We start from the raw sequence: 22,898 nt of genomic DNA on the forward strand, positions 1-22,898 counted from the left end.
TACTGGGATTTGCTGCTACATATGATTTTGTTTGTATGTATGTCAAAATAGATAACTATACGTCCATAACAAATTATCAAAGGATAAGTTTGCTATATTCATTAATCTTTATGTTACTTTGCAGTCTACTTATTTACCCAACCAAGATTTTTTTTTTTTTTTTATCATTCATGAGCCCGAAGACTAGATATAGATGACGGATCTACAGAACACCTGACTTTGTCCGAAATTTTATAAATATTCAATACATCTATCTAACATCTTCTCAGCTATTTTCCTTTATTGATAATTTATTGTCAATCTATTGCACAAATAATGTGAGAATGTGACATGATGAAGCATTGTGCTCTAGAAATTTTTATGCTATTATAAGTGTTATGATTTGGAGTTAAATTTGTTGCTATTAAACAAGGTGAGACACGTTAAATTTAGTACATTATATTTACTATTTTACTCTTAGTTGGGTAAAAGCTTAGTAAACAATTAAATGTTGTGGTCTTAGTCCACCAACACCGAATCCTGCACGACTTTTTTTTTTTTTTAATATAAAATAAAAAAGGCTTTTTTTTATTTCACACCCTACATTATATATATTTGTTGTGTTTTGGTCCTGAACTTTTTTAATTACTTAAAATTTCAGAAATTACGCTACCCTAGGCACCGTGTGGGACCGTGTCGTATGACTTAGTGGGAAGAAGCAAGGGTCTGATTTGGAATGTTGGAAATTAAGGGTGTGAAATGAAAATATGGTCAAAAAATTAATAAAGAAATCTAACAAGATAGAGAGAGAAAAAGTAAGAGATCTAGCAGAAGAGAGAGAGAGAGAGCTAGAAAAGTGGTAGTAGGAGGTAGTGAGAGGAGAGAGGAGAGAGAAAGAGAGATGATGGCGAAGTCTGCGGCGGCGGCGAGGAAGGGCCGGTCGTCGCCGATGATCAAGAGGCGAGGCCGGCCTCCACGGCCTCCGGCTGTTGCGCCGCGTCTCCGGACGGAGGAGAATCGTCGGAATCTCCGGCCGCGGCGGCGCCGCTCCCTCCACGACGACTACTCCAGCTTATCCTCTTCTTCTTCCGACGACGACGAGGAGGAGGTCGAGGAGAGGGGAAGGAGGAAGCTCAAGTTGGTGCTCAAGCTCCCGCCTCTCCGGGTGAGGAGGGAGGAGGCTGCGCCGATCTCGAGGCATCGGAAGGTAGCCTCAGAGCGACACGTGTCAGATGCGTTATCTTCGTCGCCTCCCTCGTCGTCGTCGTCTTCTTACGTGGAGGACGAGGAGGAGGGAAACGATAATCGAGAAGAGGTGGGTGAAGAAGAGGAGGAGGAGGAGGAGGAAGCTATCAAGCCGCCGAAGAAGAGGAGGATCGACTCCTGTGATGAACGGACAGGAACGAACGGATCCCGTAACCGGGAGGTATACTTTACTTTCTCTCAACTAGGGTTGGTCCCTCTTCTCACTTGGTGGGAGTCGACAACTATTCATGTTACTCCCTAACAGAAGGAAAAAGTTGTAGATTTTGAAACTTTATTAGCTCTCTTTAATTAATCCTCTCTTTGCTCTGCAGGTAGGAAAGACTAATCTTGTCTCGAGACTGAAGGTGAAGGGTGTTGTCACAGGTTAGTTCTGTATGATTCGTCATGGTTTCCATCAGATGCTTGAGAAAATGCCTCTGTGATTCAAATGGCTAGTTCTTTTTTGGAATATCAGGTCTGTCAACCAAATTTATGACGGGAACTCCTCTACCGGAGAGGAAGATGTTGGAGGCGATTCTTGATAAGCTTCAAAAGTTCGTGGACACCTTAGCTATTAGCTACCTGATGTTCTTCCTCTCATTGTTTGCTGAATTTTGGGTTGAAATTTTACTGCGTTTGTGTGTGGGTGCTGCAGGAAAGATACTTACCGGGTGTTTGCACAGCCAGTGGATCCAGAAGAGGTGAGGGTTGTATAATAGTTGTAAGAAGAATGAATTGGTGGGTAATGCTTGAAGCTCATAGATATGCTGTTTCTTGCTGCAGCTCCCTGACTACCATGATGTGATTGAGCATCCAATGGACTTTGGAACTATAAGGAAGAAGCTGGGGAGGAATGTGTACCGCTCATTTGAGCAATTTGAGGTTGGTATATCGGTTTTAGTCAATATTAGCATGTGTTATCTCATATTTGATAGTGTCGTGTTTTCATAGTTATGTTTATCATTAGGTGTAAGTTACAAGCCCTCTAATGCTGACTGCTATGGTTTGAGAATCATTCGATACATCATATCTTTAGAGAGGCTGATTCTCTAAGTCGCAGGTCTCTAGTGCTGACTGTTATTAACAAAAATTATGAGTTTCATGAATGTGGCTGATGTTACAAGAGCTCTTTCTTATTTTAGTTCTATATGAGATCACATAACATCTACAATGTTACGCCATTTTAAGTCTAACTTGCTGTATTTTACATGTGATGCTCTCTTCATCTTCCATTTGTTCGAAATCCATGATAATTGAAGTTATCCATTTGAGGAACTTCTTCCTTATTAATGGGTTTTTTTTCCTAATTTTTTACTTCAATATGTTATAGTTTAATGCAAAATACTTCGAGCCCAATTTTTGTAACCTTCTTATTTTTGTCACGTCATCCCCAAATAAGATGCACTATAAGACACAACTTGTGATATGTTTCATCACTTTGTGCATATATGTTGCAATACATAAATATCATTGAATTTCTTGTTAGGGCAATGCTGAAACAAATAACTAGATATCCTATAACTTATGGAAATTTGTGTAAGCATGAATGTTGGTAGACAAATAGTTCACTAATCTAGAATTATTATTAACTCATTAACTACTCGAAAAACTTAAGCTGTCTAGAGTATAGTGGTTTTAATATCCGTTTGAATGGTTTGGATGTCATTAACCTATCAAACATTGCTGACTGGAACTAGCTTTGTTTCACCTACGTAGGGCCACACAAGCTTTTTAATTTTCAAAGGACAGTGGGAATTTTTGTTAGCTGTATTTGATGTGATATTTTTTTGTTAAATAGAGTGTTATCATGTCTATTCTAACTTCCTCCCACATCATGTAGCCTTGATCTATCTCGGCATTCTCATCCTCCAACTCTACGGTCTTGAAGTATCGCTCTACCTGCCACAATCAGTCCTCTAACTCCTTAGCATCCCTTTCACTCTTGTAGCATTTGGGCTCGTGGATCTTCACTTTTGGCACCTCCCTTGGTGCCGGTCCATTATTCGCCACCGCCTTCTAATGGAACTCCTGAACATTTCCATGAATAGTTTCATTCGAGATCGTGATGGAGGACATAGCTTGCGATCATTGTATTCTATAGGTGTTCCTAATTTGTTTTGGAAGTGGAATAAATGTGGATATCTCCCCAGCCTATTCCTTTGCTTGTCAAAACTCAGGGATAAATGGGGATATATTAGGGGATAAAATTTGTTTCATCATTTTGGTGGAACTATCTAAATAGATGAAAGTATAATTTTTCTTTATTAAAATGGTAAGTTTGTCTACAATCTATTGCTCTCAAAGGCAAGTTGTTTGCAACTCTATAAATAAAAGAGGATAAAGATTCTTTATTTCCCTTTCAAACACTACCTTATGGTAACTCCACCACGCATCTCAACATTCTCATCTTAGCTACATTGGATTTTGTATATATTCATTTCTTAGTTGCCCAACATTATGGTTTGTTAATTGCCAACTTTTAGGTCCATAAAATATGGTTGGTCTTATAGCCTTCTTATCAAATTTTCCTTGCAACTTAAGTGATACATGATGATTGCAAACACAACAGAGACATTTCTCCAATTAAACATCGTACTTTGATCCTACGCATAATGTCGTGATAGATCTTCCCTTCCTCTTTAAAATGGAGATCCTATGTAATGAAAAAGAACCTAATCAAAGAGAGAAATAAAAACACCTCGCCTCTCAGGAAAACTCCTCAATGGAGGTTGATATCACAGGAAAACTACTCGTCATTGGTTACCATTGCTTGTTGTCATCCGATTGGAAAGGATGAGATGGCACCAGGAGGTAGAAGGAGACCAAAGGGAGAAAGATATCATGAGAGATAGGGGAAATTTATGACCAAGGGTTTCAGATTCGGGTCAGATTTGACCCAATAATGGAAGTGAAGTTTGGCCTGACATGCTCGATTCTACCTGAAACCAATAATATTATTTGTTTGGGAAACTCAGATCCATGTCCTTTTCTTCTCTAAAACCCTCTATATTTATTCCCTAAGGACTTTATCCTATTTTTTTTCCGATGTGATAAGTATCCTATGTAAGAAATTCCGCTTTTCCATACACTATTCCATCAAATCATCTTATTCTTTAGTTATTTCATACTTTTTTGTGATAATTGGCGTCTATAGGCTCCAAATGAGTTGAACAAAATGCAAACCTTCCCAAAAGGCACATTGTCATACGCGTTTTCAAGCATATTACTTAAGTCTCCATAAAGAGGCAGTGGTAGATTGAACCCTTAACCTTGCGCATGATTGCTCACACTTCTACCGTTGGGGTGTGATCACAATCTCGAATAGGGTTCTTCAGTTGATCTCCCTGGCATAAAACCACATTGATTTTTGGAAACACTTATATATATATATATATATATATATATATATATATATATATAAGCTTATAATTGCCTACTAGATGTTAAAAGGTAAACTTCAACCTCGTCTTAAGGTAGACAATGCATATACCTCTTGAAGCTTTTTAAAAGGTGGAATAGCCCAATCCACAAAAGAAGATAATGTGCTCTAGATTGTGTGCTGCCTACTTTGTAATCAGAAGTGGAATTGCATTCTGGGTATTATCGAATCTTACCAATCCATAAGAAAAGATAAAACAATAATAATAAACCAAGGCAAACAAATTTAAATTAAAAACTGTCCAATAGGGAAAGCCTGTGGGGCTTTAGAGATATCCATGAAACGTTATGGATGATCTCATTAAGGGTTACCAAAGTGAAGATGTTCATTCTTAAGAGTATTGTAAGTGCTCATGAGGACATTTGCAATGTCAAAAAGAAGGGGGAGGGGATTTTGTTAAAGTTAGACTTTAAAAAGACTTATGACAAGGTGTTAGAAGATGTTGATAGGTACTTTAATGAGAAATGGGTTCAGCGGACACCATTATTTCATTTGATGTTAAATGAAAACTTGGGAATGAGATAGGGTGACCCTCTTTCCTCTTTCTAGTTCCTGCTGATTGTTGATGGTTTAAATAGAATGCTGTTAAAGGCTAAAGTAGGCTGGCTGAGTGGTCTGGGTTCAGATTTGGTGAATCAGGGGATTGTTGATCTACACTATCAGATGACAGCTTGATATTTCTTGAAGGCTGAGAAAAGGAAATTAGAATTCTAAAATTTATTCCGTACTTCTTTGAAGCAACCTCTGAGGAAAGGACCCAGAATTTGGGGCATGAATTAGATGAGATTTTAAACTGCAAGAGTGAGGTGTTGCCTATTAAAGTATCTTAGGCTACCTTTACATGATAATAAACTAAGGAGGCAGGATTCGATGCTTGTTACTGAAAAATTGGAAAAGAAGTTATTAGGCTGGAAAGGTAAATTGTTATCTTTTGGTGGGAAAATTAATTTGGTAAATTCTGTTCTTAGTTCTTTCCTCTTTATTATTTATCCTTTATTATACCTACTTGTGTTAGAAAGAGTGGATCACATAAGAAGTATCTCTCTTTGGAGAAGGTTTGTGTTACGAATCTGATCTGGACCAATCTGGATATAAGAAAATTATAAAAATTTTATGGGTGGTAGTCTCACGAGTTACAAATCTAATGGATGTTGTTTCATGTGAACTCGAGGTGGGGGTCAAAAGTTAAAAATAAAATAGTGAGGGAAGGTCGAACAGAACAAAAGTAGAAATACCCAACATTGCGGAGGTCGTCGGAGGTTAGCAAACGGCCAAAGGTGGTAATGGATGACCGTAAAGTAGAGTGGCTCGTGGTGGAGGATGGTAACTAGAGTTTAAAAGTTTTGAATGGATGAATCCAAGGTGGGGGTAAAAAGTTAAAAATAAAAAGTGAAGGAAGGTTGAACGGAATAAAAGTAGAAATATTCAACATTGCGGAGGTCGTCGGAGACCGGCGGACAGCCAAGAGTAATGGTGGATGATCATAAGGTAGAGTGACTTGTGGTGGAGGATGGTGGTTAGAGTTTGAAAGTTTTAAATGAATCTAAGGTTATGCTTTACTCCTATAAAAGATAAAGATAATCTAATGATCACGATAAAAAATAAAGATGAGATAATAAAGAAATAATTAAACTCATTATCATTCCACTATTGATAATTATCCTATGATCACTCCTATTTATAGGAGCAGAATTATAGTGGATCGGGTCCAATTCACTCTATTGGGCTTACATCTATCTTATTTGAAATTTAAAGTAATAAGCAAATTTAATTTACTAAGTAACTCAATTCGAGTTGACTTGGCTCAACGGACTTGATTGATTCGATTCACATGGTCAGGTCGTATCAAACTATTCTTGGAGAAAGGGATATGCTCTAGTAAACTAGCACAGAACTTGTAAGGAAAAAAAGTATGAAGGGCTTGTGATTATTAATTTAGAGGATATGAATCAAACCTTGATTGCTAAGTGGCGGTGGAGGTTTACTGAACTCTCCTAATTAATTGTGGGCTCAAGTGCTATTACAGAGGTACTATAAGAAGTTTAGGGCAGAGGATTTTGAACTCTGCAAGGTTGTCCCTTTTTTGGAGGGGTTTGATGCAAACTAGTAATATTTTTTAGGTCTGGCCTTACTTGGCCTGTGAATGGAAGTGTGGGATGATTCTGATTGGAATTTGAAATACCGCAGGAACTTGGATGAGGACTTGATTACTGAGGAATAACAGTTCCTAATTTGGTTACTTGTAGTAATTTTTAGATTAATGAGGGAAGAGATAAACCCTGTTGGAGGTTTGGTGGGAAGGATATCTGTATTGTCAAGTCACTTTATACTTTTCTTAATAATGAGGAGCATATCTGTGGAAGATTAAAATTCCTATCAAGGTGAGGGCTTTTTTTGGTTGGTGTGTAGCAAAATTTTTTCTATCAAGACAATTTAATTAAGCGTGGGTGGACTAGAAGGGGTAGCTGTGTTTTCTGCAGTAATGATGAAACAATGAATATCTCTTTCTGATAAGTACTTTTGCTAAAATTCTTAATTGAATGTCTATGTCCTTTGTAAGATAAAGATGCCAAAAGTTGTCACGGAGATCTTTAATGGAAGTAGTGTAAAGATAGAAATTGTTGGTGGAAAGTTGGATGGCTTGTGTGCTCTAGATGATCTGGCTTGAGAGAAATAAAAAAAACTTTCAGGCAAGAGCAAAAACTGGGAGGAAGTTTCTTATAATATTAAAACTTGTTTTTGTGCTGGCCAAGAGCTCAGGGAGAAGGGGCTGGAAGCAAAGCCAGAAAGTTGATGCTGATGAAGCAGCTGGAGGGAGATTTAGTGATCTTAGATGATCCTACAATGACTAACAAACTTGGGTAGTTCAATATTTGTGTGGGGATCACCCACTTGTACAACCTAGTAGAAGGATCTTACATGGTAGACCACAAGAAATTTCTAAGGAAGTCTCGGAGTAGGTAATACCAAATCAAGAGGATTTACTCTATGACAAAGTCTTGATGCTGAAAGCCAACGAGAAGACAAAGCAGAAGTATTCTCTCTCTCTCTCTCTCTCTCTCTCTCTCTTTATAGGGCTATCCAATGTACCTATTTCTCGTCATAATAGGAGAAAGGCACTTATAGTGACAGGTGGCCTCAACTTTGTTATACGCGAGCGAGGAGAATAGAAACAACTAGACATGCAATTCTCATCTACAAGCATATTCTACTTTTCTTGTAGGGGACAGAAACATATCACAGCAACTATTGTTCTAGTGCATTTATATACCCTATTCCTCTTGCTTGTAGAAAATGTATCTAATTATCTATGCACACTGGATTTCACTTGCTTTTTTATTTGACAGCGAGGCAACGTGTATCTGTAGCTGCTACATTACATTACGGTTTTGAGGCATTGATTTAACTTCCCCTGTAATATGTACGCTACAGTACCTTTTGTACAGCATAAAATAAAGTGCTTTTGGTTCACTTCTTGGTTTGTTTTGTGGGTTTCATACTATAGGCTGCTCATTTTATCATAGTACAAGTTTGTACTTTATACCTAAATGAATATCTGCCTTGCATGCTGCAATTTTACCTGCAGCAGCCCCTTTGAAATCTTCTTGACCTTTTTATCTCTGTCATTGCATGTCTGATGCTTAAGATGACACAGTTGTACACCACTAGTGAGTGTTCAATAGGATCAGTGCAATGTTTGGCCCCATTTGTCGTGATGTATATCTAGTGATCGAAGACCATCATTCCATTAGAATCATCATTCCATTATCATCATTCTTGTGAGTGATGAACTTATATACTTATTTAAGTCACATTTATCTGAGCAAATTAACTTTGTAGATCCACTCTGAAGCTTTTCAATTATCTTTGAGACTCAGAAGAATTGTTCAGTGGCAAGTGTTCATATATTTCAATATGCACCATTTACTAAAAAAAGTAAAATGGGGATACCAAGGTGACTGGTTTAAGTGCTCATTATGCTGCACAACTAGGTGCTAACTGTGGACCCAGGAGACAGATTTTTGGTGTTGTTGTCCTTATACATTATTAACACAGGCTTGCCTAAAAGTTTGAATGAAGAATCTTTTCTATTCTTCAGTTATGAATGGAGCATTCTTATGGAAGTTCCCATTTTGTTTACTCATGGATGCTCCTGCAAATATTAGAAGGTTGCTGTGAAATCATATTGAATTGTATTAGTTGCTTGAATCGTTAGCCTTTGGAATAGAGGACCCTGGGCACATCATATATTAACTTCATCACGCTTTGGAATTGCAGGATGATGTCTTTTTAATTTGCAGTAATGCAATGCAATATAATGCACCAGATACCATATACTTCAGACAGGTATATAGTCTTGTCTTAAAATGTGTTTGTGGCTTTTATCCTATATTGATATTGACCTGTAGAATAATCTGCATAGGCACGTTCCATACAAGACATGGCAAGAGACAAGTTTCAGAAACTAAGAGACAATCAGAAACTAAGAGACAATGACATTTTCTCAGAAAATGAAGGGAAGAATGAAGAGAAAATCAGAATCAGCTCTTTGGAAAAGCAGCCACTTAAGACTTCTACTTGTCACCGAACTGGACAAGAACCATTTGGTTCTGATATCTCCTCTGCTACTACTCTTGGCTCTACAGGGGAGGTCTTTACTGGGCTAAGCACAGCAAAAGCTAATGGTGCTGAGCCCCCAATTGCAGTTGATGGATCTGTAGATAAAAGTTGTTCCCTGGGTGGGAGTAAATCAGAGAAGGTAGATGAGCTTTCAGGTACTGTATTCCATGCCTTCTCTCTCTAATCATTGGTATCTTGAATAGATATATTTTATCTTTAGAGAGTAACAATCTCTTGAGATAAAAGTACCTCTATACCATTTTAAAATTGACAGATTCAAGGATCAGGGAGTAATATTGGAATGGAAAAGTAGCAAACCACAAGGATCAAATATCTAAAATACTAAACCATAGAGATCTTTATATATAGATATCAAACCACAGGGATCTATTCAATATAGTTTCAGGCCACAGGGATCTCTTTTATATAATTGAAACCATAGGGAATGATTCTATAAAGTTGAAAACCACACTACCACAGAGATTGTACTTTTTCCAGAAATTTAGTATGATGATTCATTTATGTGTTTAATTGGACTCCTTTTTTTGGTTAAAATGGTTAGTGACACATCTAAGCTGATTCTCTGTTCTTTTTTTCAGCCAGAAGTTTTCCCATAGAGCTTGTCCGCAAGTCAGCTGTGGTTGATGAAAATAGACGTGCAACTTACAATATTTCTGACCAACAGTCTTCTATCGAATCTGATTTGGTGCTTGACATTGGTGAGAGCGAGCCAAGGGAACTTGTCACTGTATGTAGTACTGTTGAGTCTGTTTAGCTTTCATATTTTCGTGCCACATGTCTTCGTATAAGTTCCATTCTTTTTCTCTCATCTAATCTGCCCATTTCTTTTATCACAGATTGGACTTCACACAGAGTACTCATATGCTAGGAGTTTGGCTCGTTTTGCTGCTTCCCTTGGCCCCCTGGCCTGGAAAATTGCAGCTGAGAGCATTGAGAAAGCCTTGCCTGCCGGGATAAAGTTCGGTCCTGGATGGGTTGGAGAGTATGAACCACTCCCAACTGCCATACTTTCTTTGGAGAATCATTCTCAGCATCAGCTAGGTTATAATTCAAATTTACATAATAAGGTAGCTCCAAAAAGAGTCATTGGAGTTAAAGAAGGGCCAAAAGCAGCTGTGAAGAATAATTCTGAGGACATATATTTGGGTCCTCGTAGTCGAGTAACCACTGGAAACAGTATTAGAGTATCTAATACTTTGAGGAAAAACTGTCATGGAGGTACGGCAGAAGTGAACCAGAGAGTATCAGGTTTTACTGCTGAACCCCAGCCTATAAGCAATGATATTAGGGTACATCAAAAGAATGGACAAGTGACTGCTAATTATGCTAAGGCTCACAGTAAGGTTGCTGGTCAAATGAAAGGCTTCTGTTCATCTTCCATGACTAGTCCTGCTGAGACTACTCCTCAGAGGTTGGAATCTTCGGAAGGTATCAGTTCTAAGACACTTGAGGTAGTTTCATGTGGCAGGAGTGCCCTGCAGCCTAAACAATTCTTGAAACCAGCAGATAGAGTCTCAACACATTCTAGAAATAATACTATTGGAATAGATCTTGGAGGATTGAATGATGGAAGATTCTTGGGGAATTCTGACAGTAATACACAATCTAATGCTATGGGATTTATTTCCAAGCATCAATCAGGAACGACATCCAACTTTCTTAGCCATAGTAGGCAACAGCAGAATGTTGATGATCCTGCAAAAATAACGGGATTACCAAACATGATTTTCAGCCAAACAGGCAATTCAAACAAAGGTAATGATACTCCAAGAAAGCTTGTACCGATGTTTCCATCTGCAGTTGGTGAGAGTCACAGTATTGCTGCTTCTGCCGCAGCACAAGCATGGATGTCACTTGGAGCTTCTTTAGAGAACAGACCATCTGTAGATAGTCAGAGGTTTCCCAGCACCCAAGTCAGGTCTGCTTCTGACATTACCTCCGCCTGGAGGACACTTAATACAGATCCAAAGATTTATGATGACTCAAGGGCAAGAAATGTGTCTCAATTCTTCAGACAACCAATCCAGGTAGTTAATGCAGAACCTCAAGTTCATAACAGGGGTTTGGTTATATTCCCCCAGTTAATCGCATCCGATCTATCAAGATCTCACGGCAGTTCCCAGTGGCAGGGTCTGGTCCCACACACCCAAAATAAGCAGAAGAAGGATACACTTCCTCCTGACTTGAACATCAGTTTCCAGGCCCCAGCATCCCCTGTCGGGCAGTCTACAGGCGTTCACTTGGATGCCCAGCAACCAGACTTAGCTTTGCAGCTGTGAAGTTAAAATAGAGTAGAGCATTGAAACAATTGATGTTGGGTTGCATGTTAAAAAATGTGTGAACTATGGGTTCAGGGATTGTCTGACTGGAGGAAAAGCAGATAATGCATCCAAATTCAATACAGCTGTGAAGAGAAAGCTACTCGGAGCTGATGACATGCATGTATTCTGGCATCTATTAGCTAGTGAAAAAACATATAATCTGAGGAGCAATCTCTGATGTATTGGATATGTAGGTTTCTGGGAAAGACCAATTCTCGGTGATCTGTTTGCTCGGATATTAATTGGAGGCTTGATTCATCCATCAATGACAGTATGAAGCTCATCTTATGGGGGGAAAGGGCTACATTTGCTTCAAAATGACTAGCTTCGGCAAATTCTTCTATAAATTATGTTCCTGAGCAGGTTCTGATTTCTGATGGAATTTTTGTAAATCAGATTAGGATCTTAGATCCTTGCTTCTGTAACTTCCACAGCTTTTGTAGCGGCCAAGATATGCCGATATCACCTTGTATCTGTTTGTAAATGGTTGAATAGAGTTAGACTAGAGTAGCTCATTTGCCTTCTGAATGAATTGCTTGATTCTCTTGCTGTGCTGCCTTGGGGCTCCTTTGACATAATAATAATAAGAAAAAAAGAATCTTACTGAGTAAATAGAAAAGGTCCAATCGACTTCTTGTGAATTGTTTACTTTCATATAAATCATATAGGTAGCTAAATATAAATTACCTACATCAATTGGTTTCTCTGGCAGATCACAGGACTCATTTTATGTGAGGCTAATCTGTTGCTCATAATGCATAAATGTTTTTCTTTTTAACTTTTGGAATATCTGGACTGAAACAAAAGCATTACAAGAAGCTTGGAACAACCAAGTCTTATTTCTTATTTCTTTTTTTCTTTTCTTTTTTTGAAATATGAGCTGGATTTAGCTGGCTTAACTCCCAGGTGGGGTTAAGGCATCAAAATTTAGGCAGTTACAAAGATGGGGGAATGTGATCTTTCGGCCCTAACAAGACGGCCTAAGACGTAGTTTTACCCGTTTGGCCGCCCAGTCAGCCACACGGTTGATTTCTCTATATACATGTATGCGTCGATAGTTTGGAAAAGAGTTGAGCAAAGATTTGCACTCAGCAACTAGGTTTCCAAGTTTCCACATGCAGCCGAGCTCCGTCTTCATGATCTACACCAGCTCTAGTGAATCTGTTTCCACCTCCACCAATCCTTGCCCCCTAGCCAGGGTCAGCTCGAGCCGTAGGGCCTTGCTCTCGGCTAGTAACGCCGAGTTCCCCGGCGTGAGCTCCCAGGCTACCTGCAGGAGTGCGCCATCTGCTGACCTGAGCACGGCTCCAGCTCCCGCTTGATAGTCGCCCGGCAAGTAGGCGCCATCCGCGTTCATCTTGATCTAACCGGGGGGGGTGGGGCCAACCATCTACATTCTCTCCTTGGCCTAGTCGGCTTGATCATCGGCCGGGTTGGTTTGGCGTAGTTCCGAGCGAGTTGCACCGCTTTGCGCACCACTATTCTCGCCTGATAGTTTTCTCCTCGGAAGACCCAAGCATTCCGTTGTTTCCACACTATCCAAAGGGTTGTCGTGATGAGGGCCTTGCATGCAATGTCCTTTGCGCCATCGCTATCCCATTCCTGGTAAAGCCAGTTCGGTCTTATATGGCACCCTTCATTGGATGTCCAGCCCTGTTCACCAAGTCTTATTTCTGCCTTGTGGAGTTCACTCACTCTATGACATATCTCTGTTCATTTTCTATGTAATGCATGTTGGTAATTTCATGTATTTGACATGAATTTTTTATAAATTTTGAGCTAAGTTTTAAGTGGGGCCCACACATTATTAATGATGGTTTAATGTGTAATTAATTTAGCTCAAAGTATACTTTATTGTCAAATATTCACTTAGTCAAATCCATGAAGAGAAGTGAATGAAAATTGGCTCTAAAATTACCTCATGGCAATGAAAAATAAAGAAAAGTAAGTTTAGTACCATATTGGATATTTGAGAAATGTTAGTATGGTATATAAGTAACAAACTTCTTATGGGCTTCTTTCCAGTGCAAGGCAGTCGTTGTATCTTGGGAGTCTGACGTCCACTGTTCCAGAAGCAATCGGTAGAGGGCGAATTGATCTTAAGGAGATAGTGTCCAACACTAGACTCGACTATTCAGAATTTTATATTCTGTAATCTGTAAATTTATTTAATTTATTTTGATCGGATTTTTAGAATCAAATTGTTATCGCCAACAATGCAAGATTGTCTCAAATTGTATGAATAATTTAGGACTTGAACTCTTTACTTTTGTACTTTTAATGCAATATTAACTGTCTATCAATGCTGTTAGGATTCAACTCAGAGAATATTAATACAATACAATCCCCCTTAACTAGATGAGACCACAATCATAATGCTCAATTGTTACATTGCCCAAAATGAGAATTATAAGCCACACCTAGACTATGGCCATTGGGCACACCTAGACTATGGCCATTGGGCAACAAACAATAGGATAAGCCTATCTAAATCTTTGTTATTATTATTATTATTATTCACACTCGTGCAGTTGTTCACATTATACTTCACATGGTAATGGGACCCTTGTTTCTTTTCATCTCTTCACATTGAAACTAAACCATTATAATTATTATCCTTTTTCTATCATTACATATCATCATAGCTAATTATAATTTATTTTCAAGAACGTTTATATAAATCAAGCAAGCAGACAATTTGGCATCATGCGCATAGTTGATAGAAGCGAAGTGTCATTATGGTTTGACAATGAGTGTGACAAGGGAAGAGATTTATTAAGATAATAAGGACTTTTACATTTATTATATGTTTCAACTTAACATTTTTAATTCACCCTAGCCTTTTGCAACAATTCAATATTAAATCTCTCATTCAAACTTGCTAGTTTATTACATTTACACCTCCTGAAACTAACTATTTCTATTTCTTGCATAATTCTTTTTTAAATTTTAGTTTTACCGCATAGATTTTCTTAATATACATACGCTGTTTAGGGTATAAAAATAAGTTCAAGGTATAATACAGTAACCGACATAACCAAATACTAACCGCAATGTTATTTATCAGGAATTAAACTTACGACCCCTTTACACACGAATAGGAAGCTACATTGTTGATCTTCTCTTGATCGAACTCTAAATCTCTAAATTTGAAGCTCAGTAATTAATATTTAACTTTTTTTATAAAAATAATATCATTGGAAATATACATCAAGACCTTCAAAACAAAATAAGCATAATATTAGATTATTCTAAAGTTAATTTAAAAATCTAATTTTTAAGTTAAATAGTAAATAATGAAAGATATAGCCCGAGTGCACCTGACTCTTTAATTGAAGAGTATCCCATTGGAGATGCTCAAATTGGACTCCAGAGAGGAAAGCCAGAAGAATGAAGAGGAGGGGGTAGAAGCATAAAAAGGGAGGCGTGCATGTATCATAATACTTTCCCAATAAGGCAACGAACGGACAACGATGGTGAAAGCTCAGGGATAGCTCAGGAGGAGCGTCAGAACTCTCTCTCTCTCTCTCTCTCTCTCTCTCTCTCTCTCTCTCTCTCTCTCTCTCTCTCTCTCTCTCTCTCTCTCTCTCTCTCTCTGCGTCCGTTTCCAAACAAAGCTCTTCTTCTGCTCCCGTCTCAGTTTAAAATTTTAGGAATTTTACAAATCACACCCTATGTATATTTTTTTTATAATTCACACCCTATTTTTAATGTTTTTTTTTAACTAAGACTCTTACTTTTTCCCTATAATTTTTATTTTATACTCTTACCGGCATAGAAATATTCCGTCGTAATATATAAAATAATTTATAAATACTTAAATTATCTATGATATTGTCGGAAGAGAGGCAAAAGGGAGAAAAAAAATAGTGGTGAAGATATTTTAATATTTTAGTAGTTAAGTTAACTAAACTAAAAAATTACAAAATTAGCCTTAACCAGGTCATACTAAGGACATTTTAGTCATTTTAAAAATAAAAGCATTTTAATTATTTTCTAATTAAAGTATCATTACTTAACGAACAGGTGTTAGTTCAAATCTAACTCAAAATATTTTATATACGTATTCGCTAATTCAGACGACTCAATTTCTAAATAGTGAAAATATACGGTGTAAACCACCGTTACGTTATATTATATACGAATTTCTCTAAAAGCAAGGTATAAATTATCCTCGACCAGGTCATACTAAGGACATTTTAGTCATTTTAAAAATAAGGGCATTTTAGTTATTTTCTAATTAAAGTATCATTACTTAACAGACAATGTTAGTTCAAATCTAACTCAAAATATTTTATATACATATTCGCTAAATCAGATGACTTAAATAGTAAAAATATAGGGTGTAAACCACAGTTACGTTATATTATATACGAATTTCTTTAAAATCAAGATATAAATTATCCTCGACCAGATCATACTAAGGATATTTTAGTCATTTTAAAAATAAGAGTACTTTAGTTATTTTCTAATTAAAGTATAATTACTTAACGGACAGTTTTTGTTTCAAATCTAACTCAAAATATTTTATATACATATTCGCTAAATCAGATGACTCAATTTCTACATAGTAAAAATATACGGCGTAAACCACCGTTACGTTATATTATATACGAATTTCCCTAAAATCAAGGTATAAATTATTCCAATAAACAAAATTAAAAACGGTTAAATAGTTTGGTAAAAAGAAAAAGAAAGTATTTAAATTCCAAAAGAGAAAAGAAGGGAGAGTTAGGGTGAGAAAAGGAAGTCACCCTCCATCCCCAACTCCCCATCCGTCCCCCCCCCCCCCCAACCACTTTAACAAAACACACACAGACACGAGATGATAAAAAAGAGACCCAAAAAATAAATAAATAAATAAATAAATAAAAAGGTGAAGAGAGGAAGCGGATTGTCTGCACCTGGGACTTTAGGAAAGGGTTTCAAATACACGCTTGGAACTTTTATATATCGACCCCTAATTATATATATATATATAAATTCTTTAATTCAGGGGGTCTATTTAGTAAAAAGAATTCAGGATCCACGTAATAAAAAGAAAGTTTAGGGGGTACATGTGAAAAGCTAACTGTTGCGCGACAGTCTCAGACGCTTTATATCTTCTTCTTAAGAAAATTACATTTCGCACCCTATTCTTTGTTAGTATTTACATTTAGAACTCCCCGTTATATAATAGGAATTAAATATATAATCTTGCACGTTATTTTTCGATAATTATATTATCTTAATATTTTATTAAGTAAAGTATGTATGTATATCAAAAAAATAAGGGTATTGATGTCTTTTATAATTAACTTGATGAAAATTTAATTATATTTTATCTTTTTGATTATTTTTTATTATTTATATATATCTTCCATTAGTTTAAGATTGATTTAAATTAAATTTTAATAGATAGAGATAGATAATTATATTTAAATTAAATTTTATCTCTAAATAATCAAATTTAAATTATTTAATATTATATGATATCTCTATACTATAAAATTAATTGTTTATCAATCAGTTTGATGAAGATCTAATGGTAAAGATATTTAAGGGTATAATAAAAAAATTTAGAAATTAGGCACACGTAATTAAATCTTTTTAACTAATATATTCTTTTTCTTACCTAATGTGGTTTTGGAATCAGTACTGAAAAACCGGTACCGGATATGAAAACTCTCGTTGGATTAAGATTATAACTTTTAAAAGTTGCATCGAAACATTTACCTTTTATTATCTAAAAAAAATAAAACAATTTAACTGGCGATCTTTTATATTTTATTTATCAAAATAAATTATGTTTTAAATTTAATACCAAAATAAATATATTTTATTATAAATATCGGTAAAACACTAATTATAGATTAATTTAATATTTTATTAGGAACAAATTTCTTATCTTTTTTACATAAAATATTAAACTACTAAATATTAAAAATTATAACTCTCTAACTAATAATTTATTTATAACTTTATGCTCGATTATCTATTTTAATTATAAATTATATAATTATAAAAATATAAAAAAAACCTATAAAAATTGACTAACAAAATACTAAATCGTGAGTAAAATACTAATAAATTCAGCATTTTCTAAAAAAAATTATATAAAAAAATTATCTAATTTGGGTCAAAAACTAGTCCAACTTAAAAAGTTATCCATGAGAGAATATTTTCTTATTAGATTCTGCGAGAGGGACGCATAAAGAATTAAAAGATATACGATGGTCTAAAGCGATAGTTTCTCCGTACGAGTAGACTTAGCTTTGGGCGTTTTCCGAGAATAAAATATTTATTAAACAATAGGGCTTAAAACGTAAATACTGAAAAGAAGGGTGTGAAATGTGAAGAACTCTGGGCTACAAATTTCTGACAAATATAATGTGAAATATAATTTTTCTAATCGGGAGAGATAAAATATAATTCGAAAATAGATATGGAAATTAAAAACTAATAATATCGATTGATTAAATATTTATGAGATATATTGCTTTGTATTTATATTTTCTTATCTATTAAAAAATAAAATGTGATTAAGATACAAAATGGACCTGGGCCAGGGGTGTAATTATAAAAGATAGAGGAAAATAGATGGTTATATAAAATGGGAAGAAGAGAGTACCTATTGGGTACTGCCAAGTGTCCCTCCCAGGCTGCAGGAAGAACTCTGCAGTCGTGGCTGCAGAGGATCACAGAAGAGGAGAGCAAGTAAAGAGAGAGAACAGAAACCAAGGCAGAGTAATTAAAGAAAAAGATCCCAACAAATAAAAGCAACTCTCTCGCCTTCCCTTCCGCTTTCTCTTCACTCTTCTACTGCTTCCTTTTTCTTGGAAGAAGGAAGAAGAAGGAAGAAGAAGAAGAAGAAGAAGCTTAACAATGGCGACGCCCAAATGGGAGAAGAAGAAGAAGAAGGACGAGTACTCGTCGTTTGATATTATCAACCCCTCCTCGTACGCCCATAGCCCCGCCCACTACGCCGTCGTCCTCCGTGACCACGGGCGCCTCTCTCGGCTCGTCTCCTCACTCCCCCTCCTCTCCCACCCCTCTCAAATCCTCTCCCTCTCCGACTCCCTCCATGAATCCCGCCTCGCCGACCTCGTCTCCGCCGTCCTCGACCGCCGCGACGTCCCCGGCGGCGACAGCCCCCTCCACCTCGCTGTTCGCCTCGACCTGCCGTCCTCTTTCCTCTCCCTCCTTCTGTCCTCCGGCGCTGACCCTTCCCTTCAGAACTCCTCCGGCTGGACCCCGCTCCAGGAAGCCCTCTCCCTCCGCCGTCGCCGCCTTGCAGCTCTACTCCTCCGCCGCCACCGCCTCTCTGCCGTCGCCAAGCTCCGCCGCCGCCTCCCCTCCCTCCTGTCCGCTCTTGCTCGACTCCAGGACTTCTACCTCGAGCTCGCCTTCCACTTCGAGAGCCCCCTCCTCCCTTTCCTCTCCCGCGCGGCCCCCTCTGACACCTACCGCATCTGGAAGCGTGGCGTGGACCTCCGGGCCGACACATCCCTTGCCGGCTTCGACGGCCTCCGTGTCCGCCGCGCCGATCAGTCCTTCCTCTTCCTCGGCGAGGGCTCCCCGCCCGGCTCGCTCCTCGTTCTCCACCGCGGCCGCCGGGAGGTCCGCGACGCGTTCGAGGACATCCTCTCGAACGAAGATGACAACGACGACGACGACGTCATCGCCGACGCCAGCGCGTACCGCCCGGGCCTCGACATCACCGCAGCCGAGCTCGTCCCGAGAACCAATTGGCGCCGGAGGGAGAAGACGGAGATGGTCGGGGAGTGGAAATGCCGCGTCTACGATGTCCACAATGTGGTCTTCACCTTCAAGACATTGCGCGCCGCCGACGACGAGGATGACGGTGACGGCGAAATTGTTCCCCTCGACATCCGGGAGGACGACGAGGATGGCTTCCTGGTTGCGGAAATACCACCTACTTTGCAGCCACCGAGGCATAGCTGCTACGAGCCCAGGAGGCGGAGTAGCGGAGCCGGGGAAGTGGAGATGGGGAGGAGGAGGAGTGTCGATTTGCCGAGGATGGCAATGGCAGAGGAGAGAATTGGTGGAGGGAAGCGGAAGGAGAAGGAGATGGTGAAGAACTTGCGGCCGTCGGTATGGCTGACGGAGGACTTCCCATTGAAGGTGGAGGAGATTATGCCTCTGTTGGACATTTTATCATCCAAGGTGAAGGCGGTTCGGCGGTTGAGGGAGCTTCTCACCACCAAGTTCCCACCGGGGACATTTCCTGTAAAGGTAATGAAGAAAAATAAAAATAAAGATTGCTGAATCCTGTTTGTACTATTGCTGTTACTTTTTCTACTGCATTGAAATGTTCTGCCTCTTAATTTACTGGGAAAAATGTGGATTTGAGAGTAGAGGAGCACTTTATTAGTGTGGTTTTGGGAGTCTACTGTGGTGGGGAGGTTTATGTGGAGTAGTGTTGCAGGAGATGGGTCCGGGAGTCAGATGGAAGAGAGGTTTTGGAAGGTATTGAGAGGTCTGATTGTGCTGTTGTAGCTTGAATTGTAGCTAGCTTTGGAATAGGTGCCATATAAGGAATGAATGAAACAACAATAATGAGACTGTAGCAGCTCAATGAGTGAAACAACACTGGTGAGACTGTAGCTGCTCAAGGTGTGGAACTGTAAAGAAGTTGCTTGATCTTGAAGAAAAGACTGGTAGAATTGGCACATTAGTTTTGTGCTTGCACACAGACGTATGTAGAGAGAGCGAGAGAGGTGCTAAATCCTGCTGTCAGAAGTCAGAACTATAATGTTTGACTGATAATCTTTTTCCTGTATTCTTTGGTGAGATTCGTTATAATACCCTCAAATTTGAGCACATAAATCAATAGCCCCTTGTCTATACTAGTGGTTGTTCAGAATCAGATGGTATATTTACAAGATGTATAGGGTGCACCTGAGCTTTAATTATGATAGATATGATAGGTCTCAACATGTCCGCTTGGCCTTTTTATCTGGGATTCTTAACCAGAATTTGAGGATAGCTGTTGTCACCTTGCCCGTCATATAGCTTATTCTCTGTTAGTGCATAGACAAGACACCTTTTACTTACACCTAAGATGCACTTAGATCTCTTAACTTTTCTTCTGTGTTATATTTTGAAGATTTTCTTTGTACATTATCTGAAAGAAGATAAAAGTGGTTTGGACTTCTTTTCTTTTTTTTGCATTTATGCATATCTGTGTGTGCGAGAGATGGAGGGGTCAGAGTTGGCAAGGGTGCCTCAATGAGCTAGATATTTGGGATCATCTTAACTTAAATGGATCCTGTGCTTTTGCTGAGAACACAAAAATCCTTGTTCTTCACTGTTGCCCTTTCCTATCACCTTGAAACTTCTTATGATCAGTTTGATAGGTGGAATGTCCAACATCATACTTTCAGGGCTGACTTGTTATTGTGTTGAATGTGAAAACAGAGAGCTAATTGTAGTCGAAATCAAACTGAAGAGGAATGCTGCTAATGATTTTTTATTATTTTAGTTTAGGAATGGTTCAGTGTTATCCAGAAATTTAAAGGTGGTTGGATACGAGTCTTTTAGAAGCTAAACTGAAATAATTGATTAGTGATGCGAACTAGGATGCAGATTTTTCATAAAGCATTTTCTAAGATAATAATTAGTATTAGGTATGATTTAGTTATATCGTCTAAGTATTCCATACTTTCATCTAATTTCCCAACTTGGTGAATTCGAGTCATCATTTTATGCCTATATCATGCAAATTAATTAAGCATCCTGGTTCATTCATTATTCCTGCTTGTGTGATTTTATACAGAAAGCGTAAAACTACCATTACTACCTACAACTGTATCTTGGAATATAGAAGGTGCCAAATCTTTAAGCCCTTCTGATTTTATTTTCAATTTTGTCCTGCAGGTTGCAATCCCAGTTGTCCCTACTGTGAGAGTAGTTGTCACTTTTAACAAGTTTGTTCCTCTCCAGCAACCAGAACAGTTCTTTACGCCGCTGTCAAGCCCAAGCCTCTTTCCTGTTCCTGAAGGAAAGGAGCAGCAACTCATGCCAGATAATGAAGAAGAGCACCCGAAGACTGAGACCCACAAGAGTTCTTGGTTGAAGTGGAATAGCTATGCAGTGAAATCCTCGCTCACTAGATCAAAATCAGTGAGCCCATCGCAAGTGACGGACAGTGTGGATCCTTTTTCAATTCCGAGCGACTACACTTGGGTTAGAAGTTCCAAGAAGCAGGAGATGAAAAGGTCCAAATCTAGAAAGGGTAAACAGAGAGACAGGGTGAGTGATATACTGGGATAAATTACAGTGGTGAGAGCTCCATACTGCAATCGACCGAGAAATGTAATTAGCTTACTAGCGCGTAAACCTTTATGTGACTCTTGTTGACTCTCAGAGTGTTCTTATAAATCATGATAGCTCGCAATATTTAAAACAAAATTCTGTTTAATAGCAGAGAGTAGAGTTGTATTAATCTTTCATCTGATCAATTGGGCTGGGTGTTCTACTTCTAACGCCGACCTAATGCAAAAGATGGTGTTAGTTAAGAGCTGTTGTTCAAGTGAATTCAACCTAACTAGTGTTTCTTGCAGCATCTAGTTTTATTCTTGAAGTATTTTTGCACTACTTCTTGACAGTTAATTCAGCTTATAAAAAATATGTTTGTTAACAGTAAGTTCCTGTGAGATTGGTTAATTGCCCTCTCTTTTCTCTACTTTTTGACCTCACAATTGTAATGTTGCTCTATCTGTAAGTTTCTCTGGCAATTCAAGCATCCTCCCCAGAGTGGTACAGGTTGATCCAGAGTTGTTTCTTATTTGCAGTGCTTTAGATGATGCTCTCACTGCTTTATGCAGCAGGATGTGGACACTCATTGACTCTCTCTCTCTCTCTCTCTCTTCTAGGGCTCACCTTTTTTGCATCTTTGTGTTTCACTGTTCCTGTGTCAACTAATAGCTGGCTGATAAATAACTAAACCTAATATTCCTTTGCCACAGTGTGTGAGATTTATTACAAAAGGAAACCTACATTTTAACTCCAATAATTTCATTTGTGTTACTTTGCCCTTTGTGATTATATTTAAATTGAAATCGTTATATTTTTTATTATATTCGATTAATTTATAAGTTGAATTTAAAAATACTTATTAGAAATAAAGTAATAAATATTTTAGATAAGTTTTGTAATATATAAAATAAAATATTGATTAGATTTCATGTGATAAAAGATATGATAAATATAGGGAATATATGTATATTTTTATTATATCTTTATCGACTAAAATTCAAACGGTATTATTT

At 37.9% G+C, this 22,898-nt stretch overlaps 2 protein-coding genes across 2 annotated transcripts; both read left to right on the plus strand.

The window, feature by feature from the left end:
* The first annotated feature begins 809 nt into the window (after nucleotides 1-809).
* Nucleotides 810-12,174, plus strand: LOC140758908 (uncharacterized). Its single transcript, XM_073095303.1, has 9 exons — nucleotides 810-1,405; nucleotides 1,557-1,608; nucleotides 1,700-1,778; nucleotides 1,880-1,925; nucleotides 2,008-2,106; nucleotides 8,942-9,010; nucleotides 9,087-9,438; nucleotides 9,883-10,031; nucleotides 10,141-12,174. Exons 1-9 carry the CDS (start codon nucleotides 881-883, stop codon nucleotides 11,581-11,583), a joined length of 2,814 nt encoding a protein of 937 aa, XP_072951404.1. The 5' UTR covers nucleotides 810-880; the 3' UTR covers nucleotides 11,584-12,174.
* Nucleotides 12,175-18,385: 6,211 nt separating this feature from the next.
* On the plus strand, nucleotides 18,386-22,186 carry LOC140758645 (uncharacterized). Its single transcript, XM_073094886.1, has 2 exons — nucleotides 18,386-19,860; nucleotides 21,505-22,186. The coding sequence occupies exons 1-2, from the start codon at nucleotides 18,490-18,492 to the stop codon at nucleotides 21,898-21,900; spliced, it is 1,767 nt and encodes a 588-aa protein (XP_072950987.1). The 5' UTR covers nucleotides 18,386-18,489; the 3' UTR covers nucleotides 21,901-22,186.
* Nucleotides 22,187-22,898: the final 712 nt, after the last annotated feature.

Source organism: Typha angustifolia, chromosome 4 (assembly GCF_048772165.1).
Source record: "Typha angustifolia cultivar Huaian chromosome 4, ASM4877216v1, whole genome shotgun sequence".
Taxonomy (NCBI): Eukaryota; Viridiplantae; Streptophyta; class Magnoliopsida; order Poales; family Typhaceae; genus Typha; species Typha angustifolia.

Coding starts and splice junctions, on each gene's coding strand:
- LOC140758908 (XM_073095303.1), top strand. CDS start 881: ATGATGGCGAAGTCTGCGGCGGCGGCGAGGAAGGGCCGGTCGTCGCCG. Junction 1,779..1,879: donor ATTCTTGATAAGCTTCAAAA/GTTCGTGGACAC, acceptor TGGGTGCTGCAG/GAAAGATACTTACCGGGTGT. Junction 9,439..9,882: donor GAAGGTAGATGAGCTTTCAG/GTACTGTATTCC, acceptor TCTTTTTTTCAG/CCAGAAGTTTTCCCATAGAG.
- LOC140758645 (XM_073094886.1), top strand. CDS start 18,490: ATGGCGACGCCCAAATGGGAGAAGAAGAAGAAGAAGGACGAGTACTCG. Junction 19,861..21,504: donor CGGGGACATTTCCTGTAAAG/GTAATGAAGAAA, acceptor TTTGTCCTGCAG/GTTGCAATCCCAGTTGTCCC.